At 39.0% G+C, this 19,292-nt stretch overlaps 1 protein-coding gene across 11 annotated transcripts in view; it reads left to right on the plus strand.

Moving 5' to 3' along the window:
* Positions 1-19,292, plus strand: part of AOPEP (aminopeptidase O (putative)) — a 337,732-nt gene that overhangs the window by 21,103 nt on the left and 297,337 nt on the right. For all 11 annotated transcript variants that reach the window (XR_004297944.1, XR_004297945.1, XM_032392876.1 and 8 more), the window contains one exon: positions 12,982-13,917. Coding sequence is in view for 9 of the 11 variants with exons in the window: in XM_032392876.1 (XP_032248767.1) it covers positions 13,121-13,917 (797 nt within the window). In the remaining 2 variants the exon portion in view is untranslated. The remainder of the gene's footprint in view (positions 1-12,981; positions 13,918-19,292) is intronic.

A 19,292-nucleotide genomic window follows, 5' to 3' on the forward strand; every position in this document is an offset into this window, starting at 1 on the left:
ATTCGATTGACACATCTAACGGTTTTGACACAGATAAGTTGTTTTATAGTTTATGAAACCTTTAATTGTTGATAGTGCCAGGAAGCAGAACAGTGTTGATAAAGACACATCTAAGGAGGAATCAGACCTGTAGTTCAGCAGGTACATAACCTTCCCAGTGCCTTCGCTGGTCAGCCGCCATGGGGCAAGTATGACTTCTTGAGAAAGGGGTAGAAAAGTGAAATTTCCTGTTTTCTATAACTGTAATGTGTTCTCCCAGGAATCCTTTTGCCATTACTCTGCTGTAATTTAGTTTAAGTGACACTTTTTTTTTTTTTTAAAGATTTTACTTATTTATTTGACAGAGAGAGAGAGAGAGTGAGAGAGCGAGCCCCACAAGCAGGCGGAGCGGCAGGCAGAGGGAGAGGGAGAAGCAGGCTCCCTGCCGAGCAAGGAGCCCGATGTGGGGCTCGATCCCAGGACCCTGGGATCATGACCTGAGCTGAAGGCAGCCGCTTAACTGACTGAGCCACCTAGGCGCCCTTAAGTGGCACTCTTTAGAAAACTGAAACAAGCTCTACTTTGCAAGCAAGTAGCAATCAGAGGGATGAATTCTTTTCTCTTCGAAAATAGTGAAATCACTTCCAGTCTGATCTTTGCAACCCAATGCCTGCTGATAATGTGAGCATAAACACATTAGGCACCAAAGAGGAATGGCATGTGGATGCTGAGATAGGATCAGAAGAGCCAAAATCAACACAGGCTGCCATCAGGGAGGCTGAATTCCATCATATCACATCATGTTCAAGCATAATTCAGGCTAGTCATATACCGATGTGAGTAAAATCAGTTTTGTTTTCAGTTTTCACATTTTAGACCTCTGCCCCCCACCCTTGACTGGTTATAGTATATAAATCAAACCACAGCTGACAGTGATTTGCTTTCTTTATCCGGGAAAAGGCCTTTGACTCTGGTTCTGACTTGGCTTCATTGCGCTGATCTTCATTGCAAGCACGTTCTATAATTCCCACAACAACATTAACTCCAGTTGTTGTGTTTTTTTTCCCCCACATATACATATCACAATAGTTCTTTCATTACATGATCACAAATTATATGCAGTCACCCTTCTATGCTTCATGAAAGCAGTAAATTTAAAGAAAAGAGAGGCTATTTAAAACTTGAGATCAGAGGCCACAGTTTATCTTATTTACAGTTTGGCTTAAATATTAGTATTTAAGTTAATATCATACTACATGTGGTAATCCTGCAAAGTGCTACATATTTTTATTTATAGTTAAGGGACTAAAGCAAAATCCCCTTTTCAGTATGTTATCTTGCATTATTTACTCAGTGATAAATGACATTGCCTCCCAGGTATGAGTTTTGCAATGAAAGACCCTATTGTAGCATATATTTATACAGGGGGGTATAGGCTGTTAGAATTAGGGTTCCACAGGGAATTTAAACTCTGAATATCCTGGTACTTGTTCATTTAAAACATATAGTTTAATGTTGTTTTAACACTGCTTTTTTACTCAAAGTAGAACAAAAATAAAAAGAAATGAACAAAAGTTAAAATGCTAGAAACCAAATAAAGTGACTGAAGGCATATTGGCATATCCTAACCTCCGAGATCAAAACTGTAGCAGAGATAAAGGTGATTTTATCTGATTGGCTTGTTTCTGCTGTTTAAAAATAACTTCGACTTTGTTTATTACCTGTTTCAGGCACTGATGAACCATTTCTATCAAACTGGTGAGATATGAAAATGAGGAGCTGAAAGAAAAGTTCTGAGGGGCCAGACAGTTTAGTAATCGCTCAAACCTTTGAGTAGAAAACCTGCTCCATGCTATGTCAATGTGTCCATGATTCATGAGAATTTCTATTAAGGAGGGAAAGAGCCAGTTATTTTGGAGAGTGTTAATAGAGTATGTATTTGTTTTGAAATAGAATTAAAAATTTAAAAATAAATAAGAGGAAATACCAATTTTGAATAAAGTGGAAATTAGTTCAGGCCCCGCTCATTCAGAAATTTGGGTAACTTAAGCAGAAATAGGCTGCTGTTTTGCTAAGTACAAAAATAAGGACTTCATAGCAAATTATTATAAAATAAATAATATTTTAGGACTAATATATGTGAGGCAAGTGTGCTCCCCCAAATTCATTTAACACTTAAAAGATACCATTCCATTATTTTCTGGGCCTCCATTATTTCTTTCTTTCTTTTTTTTTTTTTAAAGATTTTATTTATTTATTTGAGAGAGAGAGCATGAGCAGGGGAAAGAGACAGAGGGAGAGGGAGAAGCAGACTCCCTGGTGAGCAGGGAGCCTGATGTGGGACTCGATCCCAAGACCCTGAGATCATGACCTGAGCCGAAGGCAGACGCTTAACCGACTGAGCCACCCAGACGTCCCGTGGGCCTCCATTATTTCTGATGAGCAATTAAGTGTTATTCTGATGAGAGACCAGTTGTCATTTGTATCTTTTTCCTCCTGCATGTAATATCATTTTGTACTGGCTACTTTCAAGATTTTTTCCTTTTTTTGGTTTTTAGCAGTTTGACTATGTCGTACCTAGGTGTGGTTTCCTTTGTGTTTATCTTGCTTGGGTTTGTTCTCAGATTCTTGAATCTTTAGATTTATATCTCTCACCAAATTTGGAAAATCTTAACTATTCTAAAAATAAATGGTTTCTTTTGCAATACTTTTAGATTTACCAAAAGATTTGCAAAGATAGTATAGAGTTCCCATATGCGTATGATACAGCTTCCCCTGATAACATGTTACATAACTATGGTATATTTGTTAAATTACAGAAGTAAATTGGCACAATGCTGCTAAGAACAGTTTTTCCACTAGTGTCCTTTTTTTTTTTTTTTTCCTGTTTTAGGATCCAGTCTAGGATACCACATACATTTTATAATACCCCCAAGTCTCCTTCAATCTATTATAGTTTTTCAGATTTTACTTGCTTTTCATTGCCTTGACATTTTTGAAGAGTACTGGCCAAATATTTTTTAGAATGTCCTTCAATGTGTGTTTGTCAGATGTTTTCTAAAGCTTAGACTGAGGTTATGGATTTGGGGAAGAATACTACAGAGGTAAGGTGCCCTTCTCATCAATTGAATCCTATCAGGGGATAATGATACCAACATGATTTATCACTGGTGATACTAACCTTGATAATGTGGTTAAGTTTTTGTCTGCCAGATTTCACTACTCTAAACTTAGTATTTTTTCTTTCCCATTCTCTATTCTTTGGAAGCAAGTTACTAAGTGCAGCTCATACTCAAAAGGAAGGAAATTAAGCCCTACCCCTGCCTTCTGGAAGGGTCATATCTACTTCTATTCTTTGGAATCCTTCTTTAAGGGAGGTGTACCCTCCCTCCCCATTTATCAATCCTTTGTTTTTATCAGAATAGAGTTATAGGTTATTTATTTTATTCTTTGGGTTCTAATCCAATACCATCATTATTTTCCTGTTCAGATTGTTCTACCTTTGGCCATTGGAAGCTCCTGCAGTTAGTTCTTTTGTTTTTTTGAGATGCCCAATCCCCACACCACACCTTTTTTTTTTTTTTTTTAACTTTCTCCCTTTTTGGGCAGATAGATTAGTAATCGCTCAAACCTTTGAGTAGAAGATGAGCCCAGAGCGTCTATATGATCTTGCGTTTTTCCTGCCGCAGTCCTAGAATCAGCCCCTTCTCCAAGGAGGCCTGGTTCCTTTCATTGGAAAGTGGTATTTAGGAACCATAATCTGGGTGCTGGTGGTTCTCACTGCTCACTGTTTTTAAGCGTATTTTTTGCTGCAGCATTCTTATTCATCTGTCCTTCTTGGACTTAAATTCTGTATGTGTTGAACCTTTGTCCCATAGGTACCTGCGGTTCTGTTCATTGATTCACATTTTTTCTCTGTGTTCTTCAGATTGTATAATTGCTATATAAATATTTTCAAGATCACTTACTCTTTTTTCTGTAATCTCTAGTTTGCTATTAAAACCAGTGAATTTTTAATTTCAGGTACAGTAGTTTTCAGTTCTTAGAATTTCCTTTTTTTTTTTTTTAGCAATTTCTATTTCTCTGCTGAGTTTTCCTTAGTTCATTCATTATAGCATTTATGTCCTTAATTATAATACTAATATAATACTACATTAAATTCTTTGTTTATACTAATTCTAATATTTGGGTCCACTCAAGTCAGTTTCCATTGATTGCTTTTTCTTTAAGTATGGGTCATATTTTCTTGTTTCTTTTTATATCTAATAATTTTTTATTTTATCTTGGACATTGTGATTGCTACTTTAATAGAAACTGGATTTATGTTCCTCTGAAGAGTTTTAATGTCTTTCTTGTATTAGCAGACAATTAACTCAGGTGAACTCAAACTTCCATATTTGCCTTCCCCGCAGTGGGCAGAAACAGAAATCTTAGTTCAGTACATTGAGCCATACTTGGACTATTTGGTCTGCCCCTAACATGGATGGTTCAGGGGTTCGTTAGAAAATTGGGCAGTATATATGCAGAATATGGGGCTCATACCTTTTCTGAAGTTTTCCTTCTTTACCATCCAGGTGCTGTGTCACTCCTGAACTCTGTTCTCTGATTTTTTAGCCAGTAAGATTGCAGGTTTCAGTCTGAATTTTAGCTGCATATGGCCAACTAGGACATGCCCTCAGGTGAAAAACTATGACAGGGAAACTCAGTGCCATTCCCTTCTCCTAAGTGTCAACTCCCTATAGCTTTTGTCAGCTTTTTGCTCACTCTCACCTGCCTTCAGATTTTTGTTGTTGTCTAGAGTTTATCAGTGCTGCCAGTAGGAGGATTGGTCTGATAAAAGCTACTCTGCTATTACCAGAAGTGGTATTTTCCTTCATTTAAGAGGAAGAAGAATATTAAATGATCAAACAAAAAATGTAAAACTAAAACTGTTGAACTGTGAAGAAGTGTACTCAGTGCTATGAGATCTAATAATTGGGAAATTGACTTAATCAGTGAGGTCAGGAAAGATTTCCTCAAGGACATGGTCAGGAGAGAGAGAGAGTAAAGAGAATAGAAGAGGATTCCATATTGAATGAATGAGTAATATGGTCCAGCTTTCTCTGCATCTTGGCTTCTTTCTTTGCACATATTCTTATCCTCTCATTTTTTTTTTTTTTGAAGATTTTATTTATTTTATTAGATCATGAGCAGGGGGCGGGGGTAGAGGGAGAAGCAGACTCCCCGTTGAGCAGGGAGCCCAATGCCAGACTTGATCCTGGGGCCCAGGATCATGCATGACCTGAGCCGAAGGCAGACGCTTAACCGACTGAGCCATCCAGGTGCCCCCTCTCAGTCTTTAAGCATCTCTCTAGGCTTTTGTGACGATGAAAGGGAATCTGTAGCTATGGTGCCTATAAAGTTATACAGCAAAGCATGCCCTGCATGAAAACTTTTTAAGCCAGGGGACTTGTGGGTGTGGACCATTTAATTGGTAAAGCAGGCTTCGTGGGCTTCTGGTCAGTATGATTAACTGAATTTTAAGAAAATCCCCCTTCCCACTTCAAGTATTTAGAAATGCTTTGTAAAGTACAACAACATACACACACCTGTGAACACACACACACACACACGCACACACACACACACACATACACATGCAAATTCACAACCAAGAAGGAGTTATCCTTGTTGACCAAAATGGAGGGGGATTATAAAGTCAGGATGATGAACAGGAGCCTAACCTGAGAGGTTCTGACAGAGGAATGAGAATAGGCTTAATAGCTGTAGGGGGGCAGGGGGGCAGGAAGGGGTCGGGGCCCTGATACCTATCAAGGAAGAGGTACCTGACTATAGACCTAGTACATGTGGAGAACTGAAACTGAGTTATCTGTGTAAAGCTAGAAGCCATGAAGGGGTGACTGGAGAAAGAAAATTCCATCACACTGTTTCAGTAGAGAGCCAAGGAGATTTGCTGTCTCCTCAGGGTTATACATGGAAAGAATTCCTCAGGCTGAAGGAGCACACTGAATCTTGAGCAAGCCAAATAAAAATAAATCCATATTTAGATACATTGATTGAAACAATAGAACATCAAAGATAATAAAAAAATATATAAAAGCTACCAGGGGGAAAAACATAAATATCAAGAAATGAAGATTGATACCAAACTTCTTATCCGAAAAAAGAGATGTTGGAATATAGTAATGTGTTCAAGGTGCTAAGTGAAAATAACTATCAGCCTAAAAATCTACTTAAGTAAAAAGGAAATTGTATTTTCCCTAAATGACTGTAACAGTATCTACCATCTCACAGGCTACTCTCCAGTACGATCCAGTGACTCCCCCATTAAGATGTGAAGTTGAGTTCCCTGTCCTTAAATCTGGACTAGCTAGCTGTACAACTCTTTTGAAACCAATAGAATGTAGTTGACTTTTGAGGCTAGGTCAGAAGTCCTTTGGGACACTTGCTTTGGGGGCCACCAGTTGCCATATAAAATGTCCCAACTATTCTGAGACCTCCATATTAAAGAGGCTTTGTGTAGCTACTCTGGTCATCAGAACCCCCAGATAAGCCCATCGTCTAGCTGAGTACCACTGAGTGCTATAGTCATATTCATAAGATGGCCCAGCTGAGTGTTACCCAAATTCCTGACCCACGGAATATAATCAAATGGTTGCTGTTTGAAGCCACAAAGTTTTGGGTTAATTTGTCAGGTGGCAGTAGTTAACTAGAGCAAAATTAAACCCTGACAGAAGGAATGGACTGTATGAATCAGTCATGAGGAAGAAAGCTGGTAAACAAATACAAATAACTATTGACTTCAATTTTTCTAAGTTGGGTGAGGGTTGTTAAAAACAATGTGATACTGAGACACTGGCAACAATAATCTGGAAGCTGATAGAGAATGGGGAAAAGGAGAAACTGATGATGAAACTTCCTAGGGTCTTTGTATTATTCAAAAGACTACTAGAGATTGACCTGAAGTAAGCATGTTAAAGAAAATAAATAGATTGTATAACTGATGAAGCAGTAGAGGGAAAAAACTCGGAAAAAATGCAACAAAAAGTAGAAAAAGTAAAAGCTGAGTAGCAAAGAAAATCATAGTAGATGGAAAACACAAAATAATTGGCTGAGAGATCAGTGCTGTTATAACAGTAGTCATGATAAATGTAAATAAATTTACTTCAGTTATTAAAAATGATTATATATATATTTTTTAAAGATTTTATTTATTTTTTTGTCAGAGAGAGAGAGCACAAGCAGGGGGAGCGGCAGGTAGAGGGAGAAGCAGGCTCCCTGCCAACCAATGAGCCCGATGTGGGACTCGATCCCAGGACCCTGGGATCATGACCTGAGCCGAAGGCAGACGCTTAACAACTGAGCCACCCAGGCGTCCCGATAATTATATTTTTTAAATGCAGCCAAATGTTGCTTTAAAAAGATATCCAAGGCAAAAAGGCAAAACAACCCAGAGCAGTTAACAATAAAAATAAAGGGATAGAAGAAAAGATACATCAGGAAAAAACAAACCAAAAGAAAGCAGGTGTGACAGTACCAATCTCAGGCCAAATGGAATTTCTAGGTGTTTTATCCAGGAAACACTTGCACATGTGCACCAGGAGACATATATAAGGATGTTCATTGCAGCATGGTTTGTAAATAATAAAAATTTAAAAGAATTTAACTACTAGCAGAGCAATGTATAGACAAATTGTAGAATATTCATATAGGGACACCAAGCAGCAGTTAAAGGAAACGAGCTAGATTTATGTGCATCTGTATGGTTGTATTTCAAAACCATTGCATGAAAGAAATGTTACAGAATAATATGTCAGTGTGACACTTCTAAATACAAAATAATACATTTGTACTTCTAAGAGTCCTTCTAATTCTGAAATTATTTTATCAAATTTCACAGTAATAAGCTATGTTCCTATGCTTATATGCATTTGAATGTCTGAGGAGCTATGCTCAGAAACAGTATACTTTTCGGTATATAAAATAGCTGTCATTAAGAGCAATCACTGTATCCTACAGAATGAACACACTTGGAGTAGCAGAAAGCTGTCCTCCTCTGAACAAGTAGTCTGTAGAATTAAATATTTTGTAACTACTCATAGTGTGCTCAGTACTATATAGTAAGCATTTTTGCAACTTCTCCCTTTCTTTTGAGTTGCTTATAGGAAAAGAGATGTGGCATAGAGGGACAGGTGAAGGCTCAGTCGTTAAGCATCTGCCTTTAGCTCAGGTCATGATCCCAGGATCCTGGGATCAAGCCCCGCATCGGGCTCCCTGCTCAGTGGGAAGCTTGCTTCTCCTTCTCCCACTCCCCCTGCTTGTGTTCCCTCTATGCTGTCTCTCTCTCTCTCTCAAAAAAATAAAATCTTAAAAAAAAAAAAAAAAATTGAGAGCTATTTGGAGGAAGATGTTGGTTAAGCGTAACTTTCTACTAGACCTATGTAAGCCAGAACCCCTATTCTGTGGATAACGAGAAATTATAAATGCCCTCAGATGTCAATCCACAGATATTTACTGAGAACCTACTATGTGTAGGGCATTCTACTCAACGTGGTCATGCACACACAGATGAATCAGGAATCCCTAGTTGCTTATAGACCATTGGAAGGTAGAGGTAGCTGCAAAATGAAGCAGGGTAAGTTGAGGGTCATGAGAATGATACACATGGCCTTGTAGCTGGAAAGGAGAATGAAATTACTCTCTTTAGTGGGATCTGGAATGGCTCTACAGAGGCTATTTTACACATTTGTAGATGTGTGCATTTCTGTTTGGGTGATTGAAAGTGGCAAGGCAGTTTCTTCCCCGTGCCATAACTCTTTAGTATTTGATCCTCCCTTCCTCCCCCCTCCTCCCGCCTTTCTCAAGAAAAATATTGCTGTATATTAATTCTTTTGAAGCCTTTAATGGTGTTGCTGAGACAATCATTTAAGCATTTAAAATACCTAGCACGTAGTACACTTATTTTAGAGGCAGCAGTGGTTAGCCACTGGAAACTAACCATTGGGTTTGATAAAGGGGGGAATTTTATATGTTATGGCTTATGACAGAATGGAAAAATGCTTCAGTGAGAGAGGCTGGCATTTTAAATTGGAGCACAATAATGGCAAGAAGTGCTGAAGTCAACAGACTGCTTAGAAATATGGTTACTATTTGCTGAGAGAGGCCTTACAAGGTGGCCACATACAAGCATTTGCAACCACAGTTAGTTCAGTTCTTCCCTAAACATGGGATGTGACCCTGATTGACGTCAGTGAGAGTTGTATACTTGCAGGGAAAGGAGATTCAGGTCATCTAAGAAGCCAAGGCAAGGAGGAAATAGGTGTAATAAGCAACGAGTTCTAACAGACTCACACATTATACATAACTTAGGTTGGAAACCAGACAGAGGTGACCGTGATCTGAATCTTCTGGGGCTGGCCCCAAACTTCTCCTTTTACCCCCAAAGCTATTAGAATATGAATTGAGTCTAGTCCACACAACTTGAAGATGGTAGACAAGGTAGAATGAGAATATAGAAGACAGTCTTATGAGGTGACATTTGATTTATGACTTGGACAGTATGAAGGAAATGGCCACAAGAGCTGGAAGATGAGAATTCCAAGGGAAAGAATCAGCAAGGAGAAAAGCATCAGAAATGAGTGACCGAATTGCTTTACCTCTCTGGGCCTCAGTGTCATCATTTGTAAAACTGGAGAGTTCGACTAAGTGAGCCCTAAGGAATTTGTCAGCTCCAAAATGCAAAGAAGTAAAGACTTAGCTAACATGGGCAACAGGGTTAAATGTTTGTTTTGTTTGTTTTTTTCCTGGTTTAATTGAGATATAATTGACATATAACATTGTATTAGTTTAAGGTATCAACATAATGCTTTGATAGATGGATGTATTGCAGTGTTTGTTTTTGAAGATGGTAGCCCTGGGGGGTGTTTGAAACATTAGGAACAGGATGGAAACATTGAGAGGAAGAAAATGTTGGCAAGAGAAACATTTTTTTGTGAAATGCAACAAGATTCCAAATTAGTGGAAGGAGATAGTGTTCAGGGTTGCGGGGAAAAACGGGGGGGTTGGGAGCAGTTTCTTCTTTCTGATGTTTCCTGTCTTGTGAGGGGAGCTTAATTACTGTAACATTGCTGATCACTTTAGTTCTTCTACCTTAAGGGAGGTGGAGTGAGAAGTCGAAATTGAGCATGTTCTGCTCCTTTCAGCTCTTCCCTTTTGCTTTTGGGCAGCAATCCTCAACTTGGAGAGCTTTTCTCCTTACTTCCCCAGGCCTTAATTCTTGCCTGGGGAGGGTACCCTCTCCTCTGGGAGCTTTGACCTGATCCAGTGTTTCCTGTGACCTTGTGGGTAAATCTGTTGAATATGGGGATTCAATTTTCAGGTACCTTTGGCTCCCACACTAAATCATATTGTTTAGTTTAGCCTTCATCAGTAATAATGGTGATATTTTGGTATCCCTCTGCCATATCCTCATCTTACTTTTTGGTATGTTCAGAATTTGGATGGGCAAGAAGAGTGCCATTCATTTGGCCCTTTCAGACCCCAAAAGCTAGGATTCAAGGGGAAAGGAATTAGCTTTGGTGGGAAGGGATATTGTCTCCTTTGAATCAGAAAGGAGAAGGCAGTAGTTGTGAAGAACTACAGATACTTGAGCCATGATGGAGTTTCAGATTCAAAATCATCTCAGTAAAGTAGGAGGCCAAATAATCAACTGAGAATGAGTCAGCAGGCATGGAACTAGAAAGTTAAAAGAAGAAAAGAGTTAGAACTGCAACTATGGGGAGTGTACTCAAGAATCCACCGAAGAGCAAACTGTTGCCAGTTAGGGTGACAAGGTGATATTAACAGGCTTGGTTGTGGATGGGGCTCGAAGGCTGCCTTGTTATCTGCCACCAGTCACAAAGCAGTGGTGAAAACTGCTCTGTAGTATATGTTTGAATCTTAAATTATATTAAATTTCACAAATAAATGAAAGGATCTATTAGGGTTAGACAATGAATGGTTATATTTATATTGTTACACAAGCTAGACAGTTCTTCTTCAGACATGGTGTACACAGCCACTAAGTTAACCCTTGTCTCGGCTGATTCAGATTTTCTTCTTGTCTGTGTGTGTATATACTCAGGTTTTAAAAAAAATATTAAGTAAGGTTTTTTAAAGAGCCCAATCAACAAAAGACTGCATATTAGCAGCCCCAAACACCAACAGGATGACGTTTTAACATCCGTTGTTTTTCATTACATAGATATACCCAGTGGCTTTATTGAAGGTTGTTATTCCTTACACGACAAGTTCAGTTGCTTTCATGCAGAAAAGGAAATACTCTGCCTTCTTCCTTTTGCCCATTGATTCTTCTAGAACCAAGGGGAGTGCCAGCTTCTTTATAAAGTAATTTCAAAATATTCTTTGCATCCCTCATTTCTCTCAATTCCTATTACTTTAAAAAAATCAGATTGTATATTCCCATATGCAGTTCGGTGAAGGGTGAGAGAATAGGGAGTAAGGAAGGATTTCAGGAGATGATTGCATTTGAACTGAGTGTGGAGAAAGAACAGAATTTGGCAGGTGGCTGTGGGTGCACTCCAGGTATGGCACATGGCTTAGTCCAAAGAGCATGGAGGCCTGGTGTCAGGTCATCTTTAGGGAGCAGAGTGTTGAGCAGGCCCTTTGGCTAGAGGACAAAGATGCAAAGGGTGTATGGTCTCTACGACTGGGAAAGTAGCATGAAATCAGATTTTTTCCCCCTTAGGGTGGGTAAGATTTTCCTGAGGAAGTAAGGCTGTGGAGATGTAGAAAGTGAAAATTCAGTGGGTTTGATTTCTGGAATGAGATTCTAGAAGGAACAGAATTAAGAGTCTAGTAGACAGGCACATAAAATCTGAGGGGAGGTGAGGAGGAGTTAAACAGAATGAAAAGAGAGGGCTCAGTTTTACTTGAAAAGCTGGTGATATTGTTTTGTAGTTGATACAAGAATACCTCCTGATATTTAGAAATACAAAGATTATTTTAAATATATCTACTCTGTCAGAGTTGTTATTCCCCTCCCCCTTTTTCATTTTTGGTAAAAGAATAAAAAATAACAGCATACGCTGAAAGAAATCAGGTACACAACAGGGACTGAAATAATTTCAAATAATTTTTCTTCTAGGTGGATTGCTATTATAAAATAAGAATACATTTTGATTCAGAACTTTTATGAAGAACTTGGGCATTTTATTACAACATCTGTTTCTACATTTTAATTTCTCTTTTTCCTTTTATAGATATTTGCATACTTTTTTTTTTTCCCAAATGAGAAGACCTTTTTTTTGCCACAAGAAGGCTATTATCCAGAATGTTAATGGGTTTTCAGCTATTAAGATGTAATGATATACCTTGAGTATTTAACTATAAATTTGAAAAATCTCCATGAACAATCTCAAAGGAATACTTAGAATGCACTCCTGGTAAATTGGCTCATTTTCCTGTAATTTACTGGAAGTGCTGATATGAGAGCAGTCCTAATGTGAAAAGTACAGTAATCCCTGGAGTTACATTTTATGTATTAAATTATTACTCTCAAAGAATAAAACATATGAGGCCATTTAGCCTTCATTCACATTTGTTACTTAGAATCACAGTAGAGAAACAGTCACTTATCTTTGATGCACAAAATTAGAAATGATGCATTTAATATCTTTTAAAACAAGAAGCACAGTGATGCTCAGTTATGCTTTTGCATAACAATTGCTCTTTCCCAAAACAAGGACTGTTCTAGTTAAGAGCACGATTCTTCGGGCTTTGTGGAGGCCCCTTTCGTTCCATTGGTAATTGAAATATTTTTAGAAACCCATAATGCAGCTTTCTTTGATGTCAGTCAGAAAGATTAGTCTGCCTTCTAGCCCTGAGCTTCTACCACATTGGGGGATTATTTAAGGAGGTAGTCAGTTTGCTGAAGCAGTGGTTGTAGGAACACTTAGGGTCTTGTTTGGAATTTTGTCTAATTGTGTTTTTCTTCTTTGCCAGGGGACTGAAAGTTGTGGAACCACAATTTGTGACACCAGGTGTTTTTTTGGTAAGCAGCCATTTATGATTCCGGAAGATTAAGGCAGATAGGAAGCCCCTTCTGAGATTGTAACAAAGCTCTTGAACAACAACCGACACCATGGACATAGCGCTGGACCCTTCCCGGGATGACCTGCCTCTCATGGCCAACACCAGCCACATACTCGTGAAGCACTATGTACTGGATTTAGATGTGGATTTCGAAAGTCAAATCATTGAGGGCACCATAGTGCTTTTCTTTGAGCCTGGGGACAGATTCGAGAAACAGAGTGGTTCCACCAAGGACACCTGCCGATCAGAGTCAAACGAAGCCTGCAGTTTTAGGATGCCTGCACCCTGCCAGAGTCCTGTGACAGATACAAGGACCTTCTCATCTAAAACAGGATATAATGATTTTGCAATCTGTGGTAAAGGTGAAAAAGATACTTCTGGTAAAGATGGTAACCATGACAACCCGGAACAGGCTTCTGGGATTTCTAGCTCAAAGTACCGCTGTGACACAGGGAATCATGGGAGTGAGGATTTTTTGCTAGTGTTGGACTGCTGTGATTTATCCGTGTTGAAGGTAGAGGAGGTGGATGTTGCTGCTGTGCCAGGTATTGACAAATTTACAAGGTCTCCCAAGCTCACAGTTGTTTCTGAGGAGCTCAGGAATCAGATTGTACATGAACTTGTCACTCTGCCTGCAGGGCGTTGGCGGGAGCAGTTAGACTATTATGCTGGCTGCAGCCAGGCTCCTGGCTGTGGGGAGCTCCTGTTTGACACTGACACTTGGAGCTTACAGATCAGGAAGACAGGGGCTCAGACAGCTACTGACTTTCCTCACGCCATAAGGATATGGTACAGCACCAAACCCCAGGGGCGATCCGTTACATGGACCTCAGACCAGAGCGGCAGGTAGGTTATCCGGGCGCTCCACAGCCCCCTGCCCGTTAATCTCACACACTGGGAGATGAGCCTTTGCACGGATGCTCTTCAACAGGGGACGGTCTTGGCGAGGATGCTCCTCTCTATTCTGTGGCATTACCCATCTAGCCTCAAATCCCTAGGCCCACAGTGAAGCAGGTGAATTCCCAGGCATGCTCCACTCTTAATAGGATTATTTCCTTAAGTCATGATGAAAAGATTACTTTATTCAGCCCCTGTATTTCGGAGTTAGGAGATTGAAAGGCAAGCCTAATGATTAAATCCCGAGCCTAGCTCTCCGTTGGGATCTCTGCTGGCGACCTCAGTGCTGTAGATGGGAGTGATATGTGTCTCTGAGCAAATACTGTCTCAAAGTTCCTTCATATTCCCCCCGAGGGAATAAACTGCCACCAAGTTGGGTCAGTCTGAAGCCTGGCCAAGGGCTTCCAAATAAAGCCAGCTCTGCTTTGTGACTTTCTTACTGAACCTGTCTTTTGGCAGCCATGCCTCTCTGGACTCTGTCACTTGTCATATAGTGCAAACCCCCAAACACTGGAAAGGTCTGTTTCTGAGGCGCGTGACACAGCCCTGCCAAGACTCCACACTTGCTCCTTTGGCCGCGGTTCTTCCCATTTGACCCCAGGAGACTCTGGGTTTTTAGTGTAGAGAGAAGGGATTGATGAGGCATTGAGGTGTTCAGGCAGCCGTTTGTGCTTTTCTTCTTGCCCTTCCTCCAACAGTTGTTCAGGGTTCTTAGAATTTGAGAATTTTAAAATCAAACTTCATTGATTCCTCATTATTTTACCTGTTTGTGCTAATGTACTGCAGATCAATACAGTAATTATTGCAGAGTTTGGCTGGAGGAATGCTGATCTCAATGAACTTGTTTTGAGCTCCTTCTTTTATAGCATGACTCCCTTGACAGAAGTGGTGGTCTCGGGAAATTGCTTAGATCTCTTCCCCAACCCACCCCCAAAAACCTTTTAGATTTTTTTTTTTTTTTTAAGCATCACTTCGACTTTGAGCTCTAATTATCCTTTTCCTCACCTCCAGTCTTACCTCTCTGCCCTGGTCTCCTGCCCCACTGAGAATGAGTTCACTTCTTGTCTTATTTCTGTTGGAGTCTGAGGCAGCCCTTGAGAAATTGCAGGGTTGGTGCAAACTTACACCAGTACAAAAGCATACTGATTTATATATAGAATAACTTATTGGATATTCTTGTGAGACCATGAGGGAAAGAAACAGGTGTTCTTATTGTATCTTTAAAGTTTTTTGAAATTATTAAGGGTAGGGTTTTCAATAAGATTTAATAAAATATGGCTTCTGAATACTTAATTTAGGAAATCATAGTTTTTAACACTCCCAGATATTTCATTTCTGAATTAGAATAATGGGGAAGAAGAATCTATTGACAGTAGTTGGAAGAAATACTCATTAATGGCTTCAAACATGGCTTTCTTCTCAGTGCTCACTACCCAGAAAGAGATTAGACTTGTGAATTACATTATTACATGTCAGGTGTTGAATAGGAATGAGTTACGGATAAATGCTGATTTCCATAAAGAAACCGAAGAGGTGCTAGGGCACATCTTTTTCCTGCAAAGATTGATTTGGCAGATTTACTCGTGATGTCTCCTTTTCTGATAATTCAATAAAATGCATGATTATAGCAGGAGTTTAAACTGTATCCTTGGGAGTTCGTGATTATATGTTAGTAAATAAATGGCACATATGCAGCCTTACAAGAATAATAAATTTTGTTTTACAGAAGAAATCCTCAAAAGATGTTTTCTCTCCCTTTTGTCTTTTTTGGGGGTAATTTTATTACTATCAAGATAATCTTCCATGAATGGCCACCAACTCTCCCACATGCTTAGAAATAAATCTAGGTGTATATTGGTAACTGTTTGGATACTTTAAGGACTTTAAAATGCCTAAGGATCCCAGGTTGCTAGACAGAAAAAATTCCTTAGTGATAAGAGCAGATAATAATCATCAGGGTTACAAAGCTTTATGAATATAATTGTGTGAAAATATATAAAATTTTACAATTGTGTGAAAATTATAATTGGGTAGAGCTTAATTTCTCCAAGGCATAGAGTCTACATTTACTGAAACTAACATTTTATCCTTGAGTGGCAGAATACTATCAGCATACCTACATTCTTAGTCCTGGATACAAAATGTTTTATTCTCATTTTACAACTAGGAGAATTGAATAAAGTTACTGATAGCGCCTTGAAAAAAATCTATATTTCAGTTGTGAAAGGGAGCTACATTTCTTACTTTTGATCTTTACCATGTCCCTTATTGTATGCAAAGATTTCAGTACATTTAAAAAATATATTAGCTTTCAGTGAATTTCTATTTTTAAGCAGTTATTAGACAGAAACTTTTTTTTTTTTTTAAAGATTTTATTTATTTATTTGACAGAGAGAGACACAGCGAGAGAGGGAACACAAGCACGGGGAGTGAAAGAGGGAGAAGCAGGCTTCCCGCTGAGCAGGGAGCCCGATGCGGGGCTCGATCCCAGGACCCTGGGATCATGACCTGAGCCGAAGGCAGACGCTTAACGACTGAGCCACCCAGGCGCCCCTAGACAGAAACTTAAGAAAATCTCTAAATTGGTACCTTCCCTTTCGAGTTCCGTCAGTGTCTTCTCCCCTTGTCCCCCTCACCCTACCCCATGTTGAAAATAAAACTTAAATTATTTGGTTTGATAATATATAAATAAGAGATCAGAGGATCCCAGGATGGAATGCAAATTGTGACAAAACAATCAAATTATATTAAAAATGTATGAAGCAACCTCACTGAAGGGGCTTGGGGGCAAAGGTGCTGACCTAAGTCACTTTGGAAATGAGTGGAGTTTGTAAGACTAAAGGCTTTTAAAAGGAGCTGTGCCTAAATACTGTGCTGTAGTTGATAAAGTTATTTCCTATGGGCGTACCAGTTAACAATTCTAGTACCACTATACGTGTATACTGGAATTGAGCAATTAAGTAAATTAAGTAAATCTGGGAGCCAGGTTTCTCACTGTTGAAGTGGGAGGTTACAGATGAGCAAGAGGAATAGGCTAGAATGATCTCTGTGGTGTAATAGATTAGAATTGGAGACATCACTATAAACTCATGTTTAATGTTTAGTTTAAGATGGATGCAGATGGTTGCATATAGAAATAATTATAAATAGGTGTTTTCCAAGGATTAGCACGCACACGTAAATTTCCTTGCTTGCCATCTGGGAGGGTCTAGAAGCACAGTGCCTGGGTCTTGGTTTCTAATACCACTCTCCAATAATGAAACCAGGGCTTCTTGGAGGAACGGCTAGGACTGTAGGAAATAATACAAGATGAGCCTGGAGCATCTTGTAGTGCCAGAAAATAAGGAAGTGCTCAAACAGCAGCAATAGTAGCCCACAATTGAGGGTATATGCCCAAGGTCCAAGGAGCCATTGGAAAGAATTCCTAATGACCAAAGCTGAGCAACAATATAAAATAGTTTTGGATGATGACCTAAAGTATAAAATAAGTATTCATGAGTTCATATTAATATAAAGAAATATTTGAATAAATAAACAAATAGAGAATAGACATATCTAAGGTACAGAAGTTGTCCAAGTTATGTAGATACTCCATCCTCAAGGAGGTGGAACATAACTCTGCTCCTTATTAAGTATGGGCTAAGAAATAAGAGTAACTTTACATCGTAGAAACCTGACAAACATGACCTCAGTGAGGAGATCAAGGTTAACATCAAAGTGAGGAGTCATGTTGATAGTTGTATCCTTGGTATGATGTGATGAAATGACATCTTTGTGATTGTCCTCCCCCAAACCCATAACCCCAGTCTAACCAAGAGAAAAACATCAGATAAATCCCAGTTGAGGGACATTCAGCAACATACCTGACCAGTACTCCTCAAAACTCTCAATGTTGGGGCGCCCGGGTGGCTCAGAGGGTTAAGCCCTCTGCCTTCGGCTCAGGTAGTGATTCCAGAGTCCTTGGATTGAGCACCATGTCGGGCTCTCTGCTCAGTGGGGAGTCTGCTTCTCTCTCTGCCCCTCCCCTTGCTTGTGTGCTCTCTCTCATATAAATAAATAAAATCTCAAAAAAAAAACCTCTCAAGGTCGACATAAGCAAAGAAAGTATTAAGAAACGGTCACAGTCAAGAGAAGCCTAAGGAGACATGATGATTAAAAGGAATGTAGTATCCTGGAGCAGAAAAAGGACATTAGGGAGAACCAAGGAAATCTGAATAAATACAGACTTTAATAATGTATCAATACTGGTTTATCAGTTGTGACAAATATACTAATATAAGATGTTAATAACAGTGCGTATGGGGTAAATGGGAAATCTGTGTATTATCTTTGCACTTAAGAGTAAACCTAACTGAAACAAATAAGACATTATATGTTAATTAAAAAAAGTAAATCAAAGCCTGACCAAAAGTAATGTTTATTAAAAAAATAAACTTCAAATCTGGAAAGCAGTCACCATCTTTCTACCTTGAAATCTCTTACAAAAGTAAGGACTGCCTTCCCATTTTTATCAAGTGGCAATGTTTTCTGGAGAACTGAAAATGTATTTGAAGTTATAAAAGAGTATTCCAATAATTGTCAGTAATTTCTTTTCCCCCCATTATTATTCTAGTTCTAAAATGAAGTGCCTGATCGTTATAAAAGCTACATTTTCCTACTGGGGCTTAGTCATTGTGGGATTTTGGAAGTTCTTGAACTGAAATGTTCTTTCTGGCCACTGTCATGTAGATACCGGATTAGAGGTGACATTTAAAAAGGACACCTAAACAGACACATATATGACAGTCTGATACAACATGCTTCTTGGAAAGCCTGTTTACTTCGTGTAGTGTGATTTTTTTCTGCCCTCTAAAAATATTTTGAAGAACTATTTGAGAACAGGGACAGAGTCAAGAATGTATTAAGGTTGTTGCTAAGCTGGGAAGAAAGGGGACTTGATATCTTTTTGGTTCTAGATCTTCAGTATACTTAAGAAAAAAACTTTGAGAAATGGAAACCTTTAATTCAAAATTTATGTACTTTTCTATTCCACTGAATAAAATGTTATTTAAAACTAAATGGTAACCCGTTCCCTTTTCCCTTAGGATCATTATAATAGTTGTGGAACTGGCCAAGTGGTCTAGGGAACCCGGGCTTAAGCTAATGACATCACCGAACATGAGTTGAATGGAGTGAAAATTCAGTTAAATATAGGAAATTCATTTTTTTTTTTTTTTTTAAAGATTTTTTTATTTATTTATTTGAGAGAGAGAGAATGAGAGAGCAAGCACATGAGAGGGGGGAGGGTCAGAGGGAGAAGCAGACTCCCTGCCGAGCAGGGAGCC

Source organism: Phoca vitulina, unplaced genomic scaffold (genome assembly GCF_004348235.1).
Source record: "Phoca vitulina isolate PV1807 unplaced genomic scaffold, GSC_HSeal_1.0 scaffold70, whole genome shotgun sequence".
In the NCBI taxonomy this organism is placed as follows: domain Eukaryota; kingdom Metazoa; phylum Chordata; class Mammalia; order Carnivora; family Phocidae; genus Phoca; species Phoca vitulina.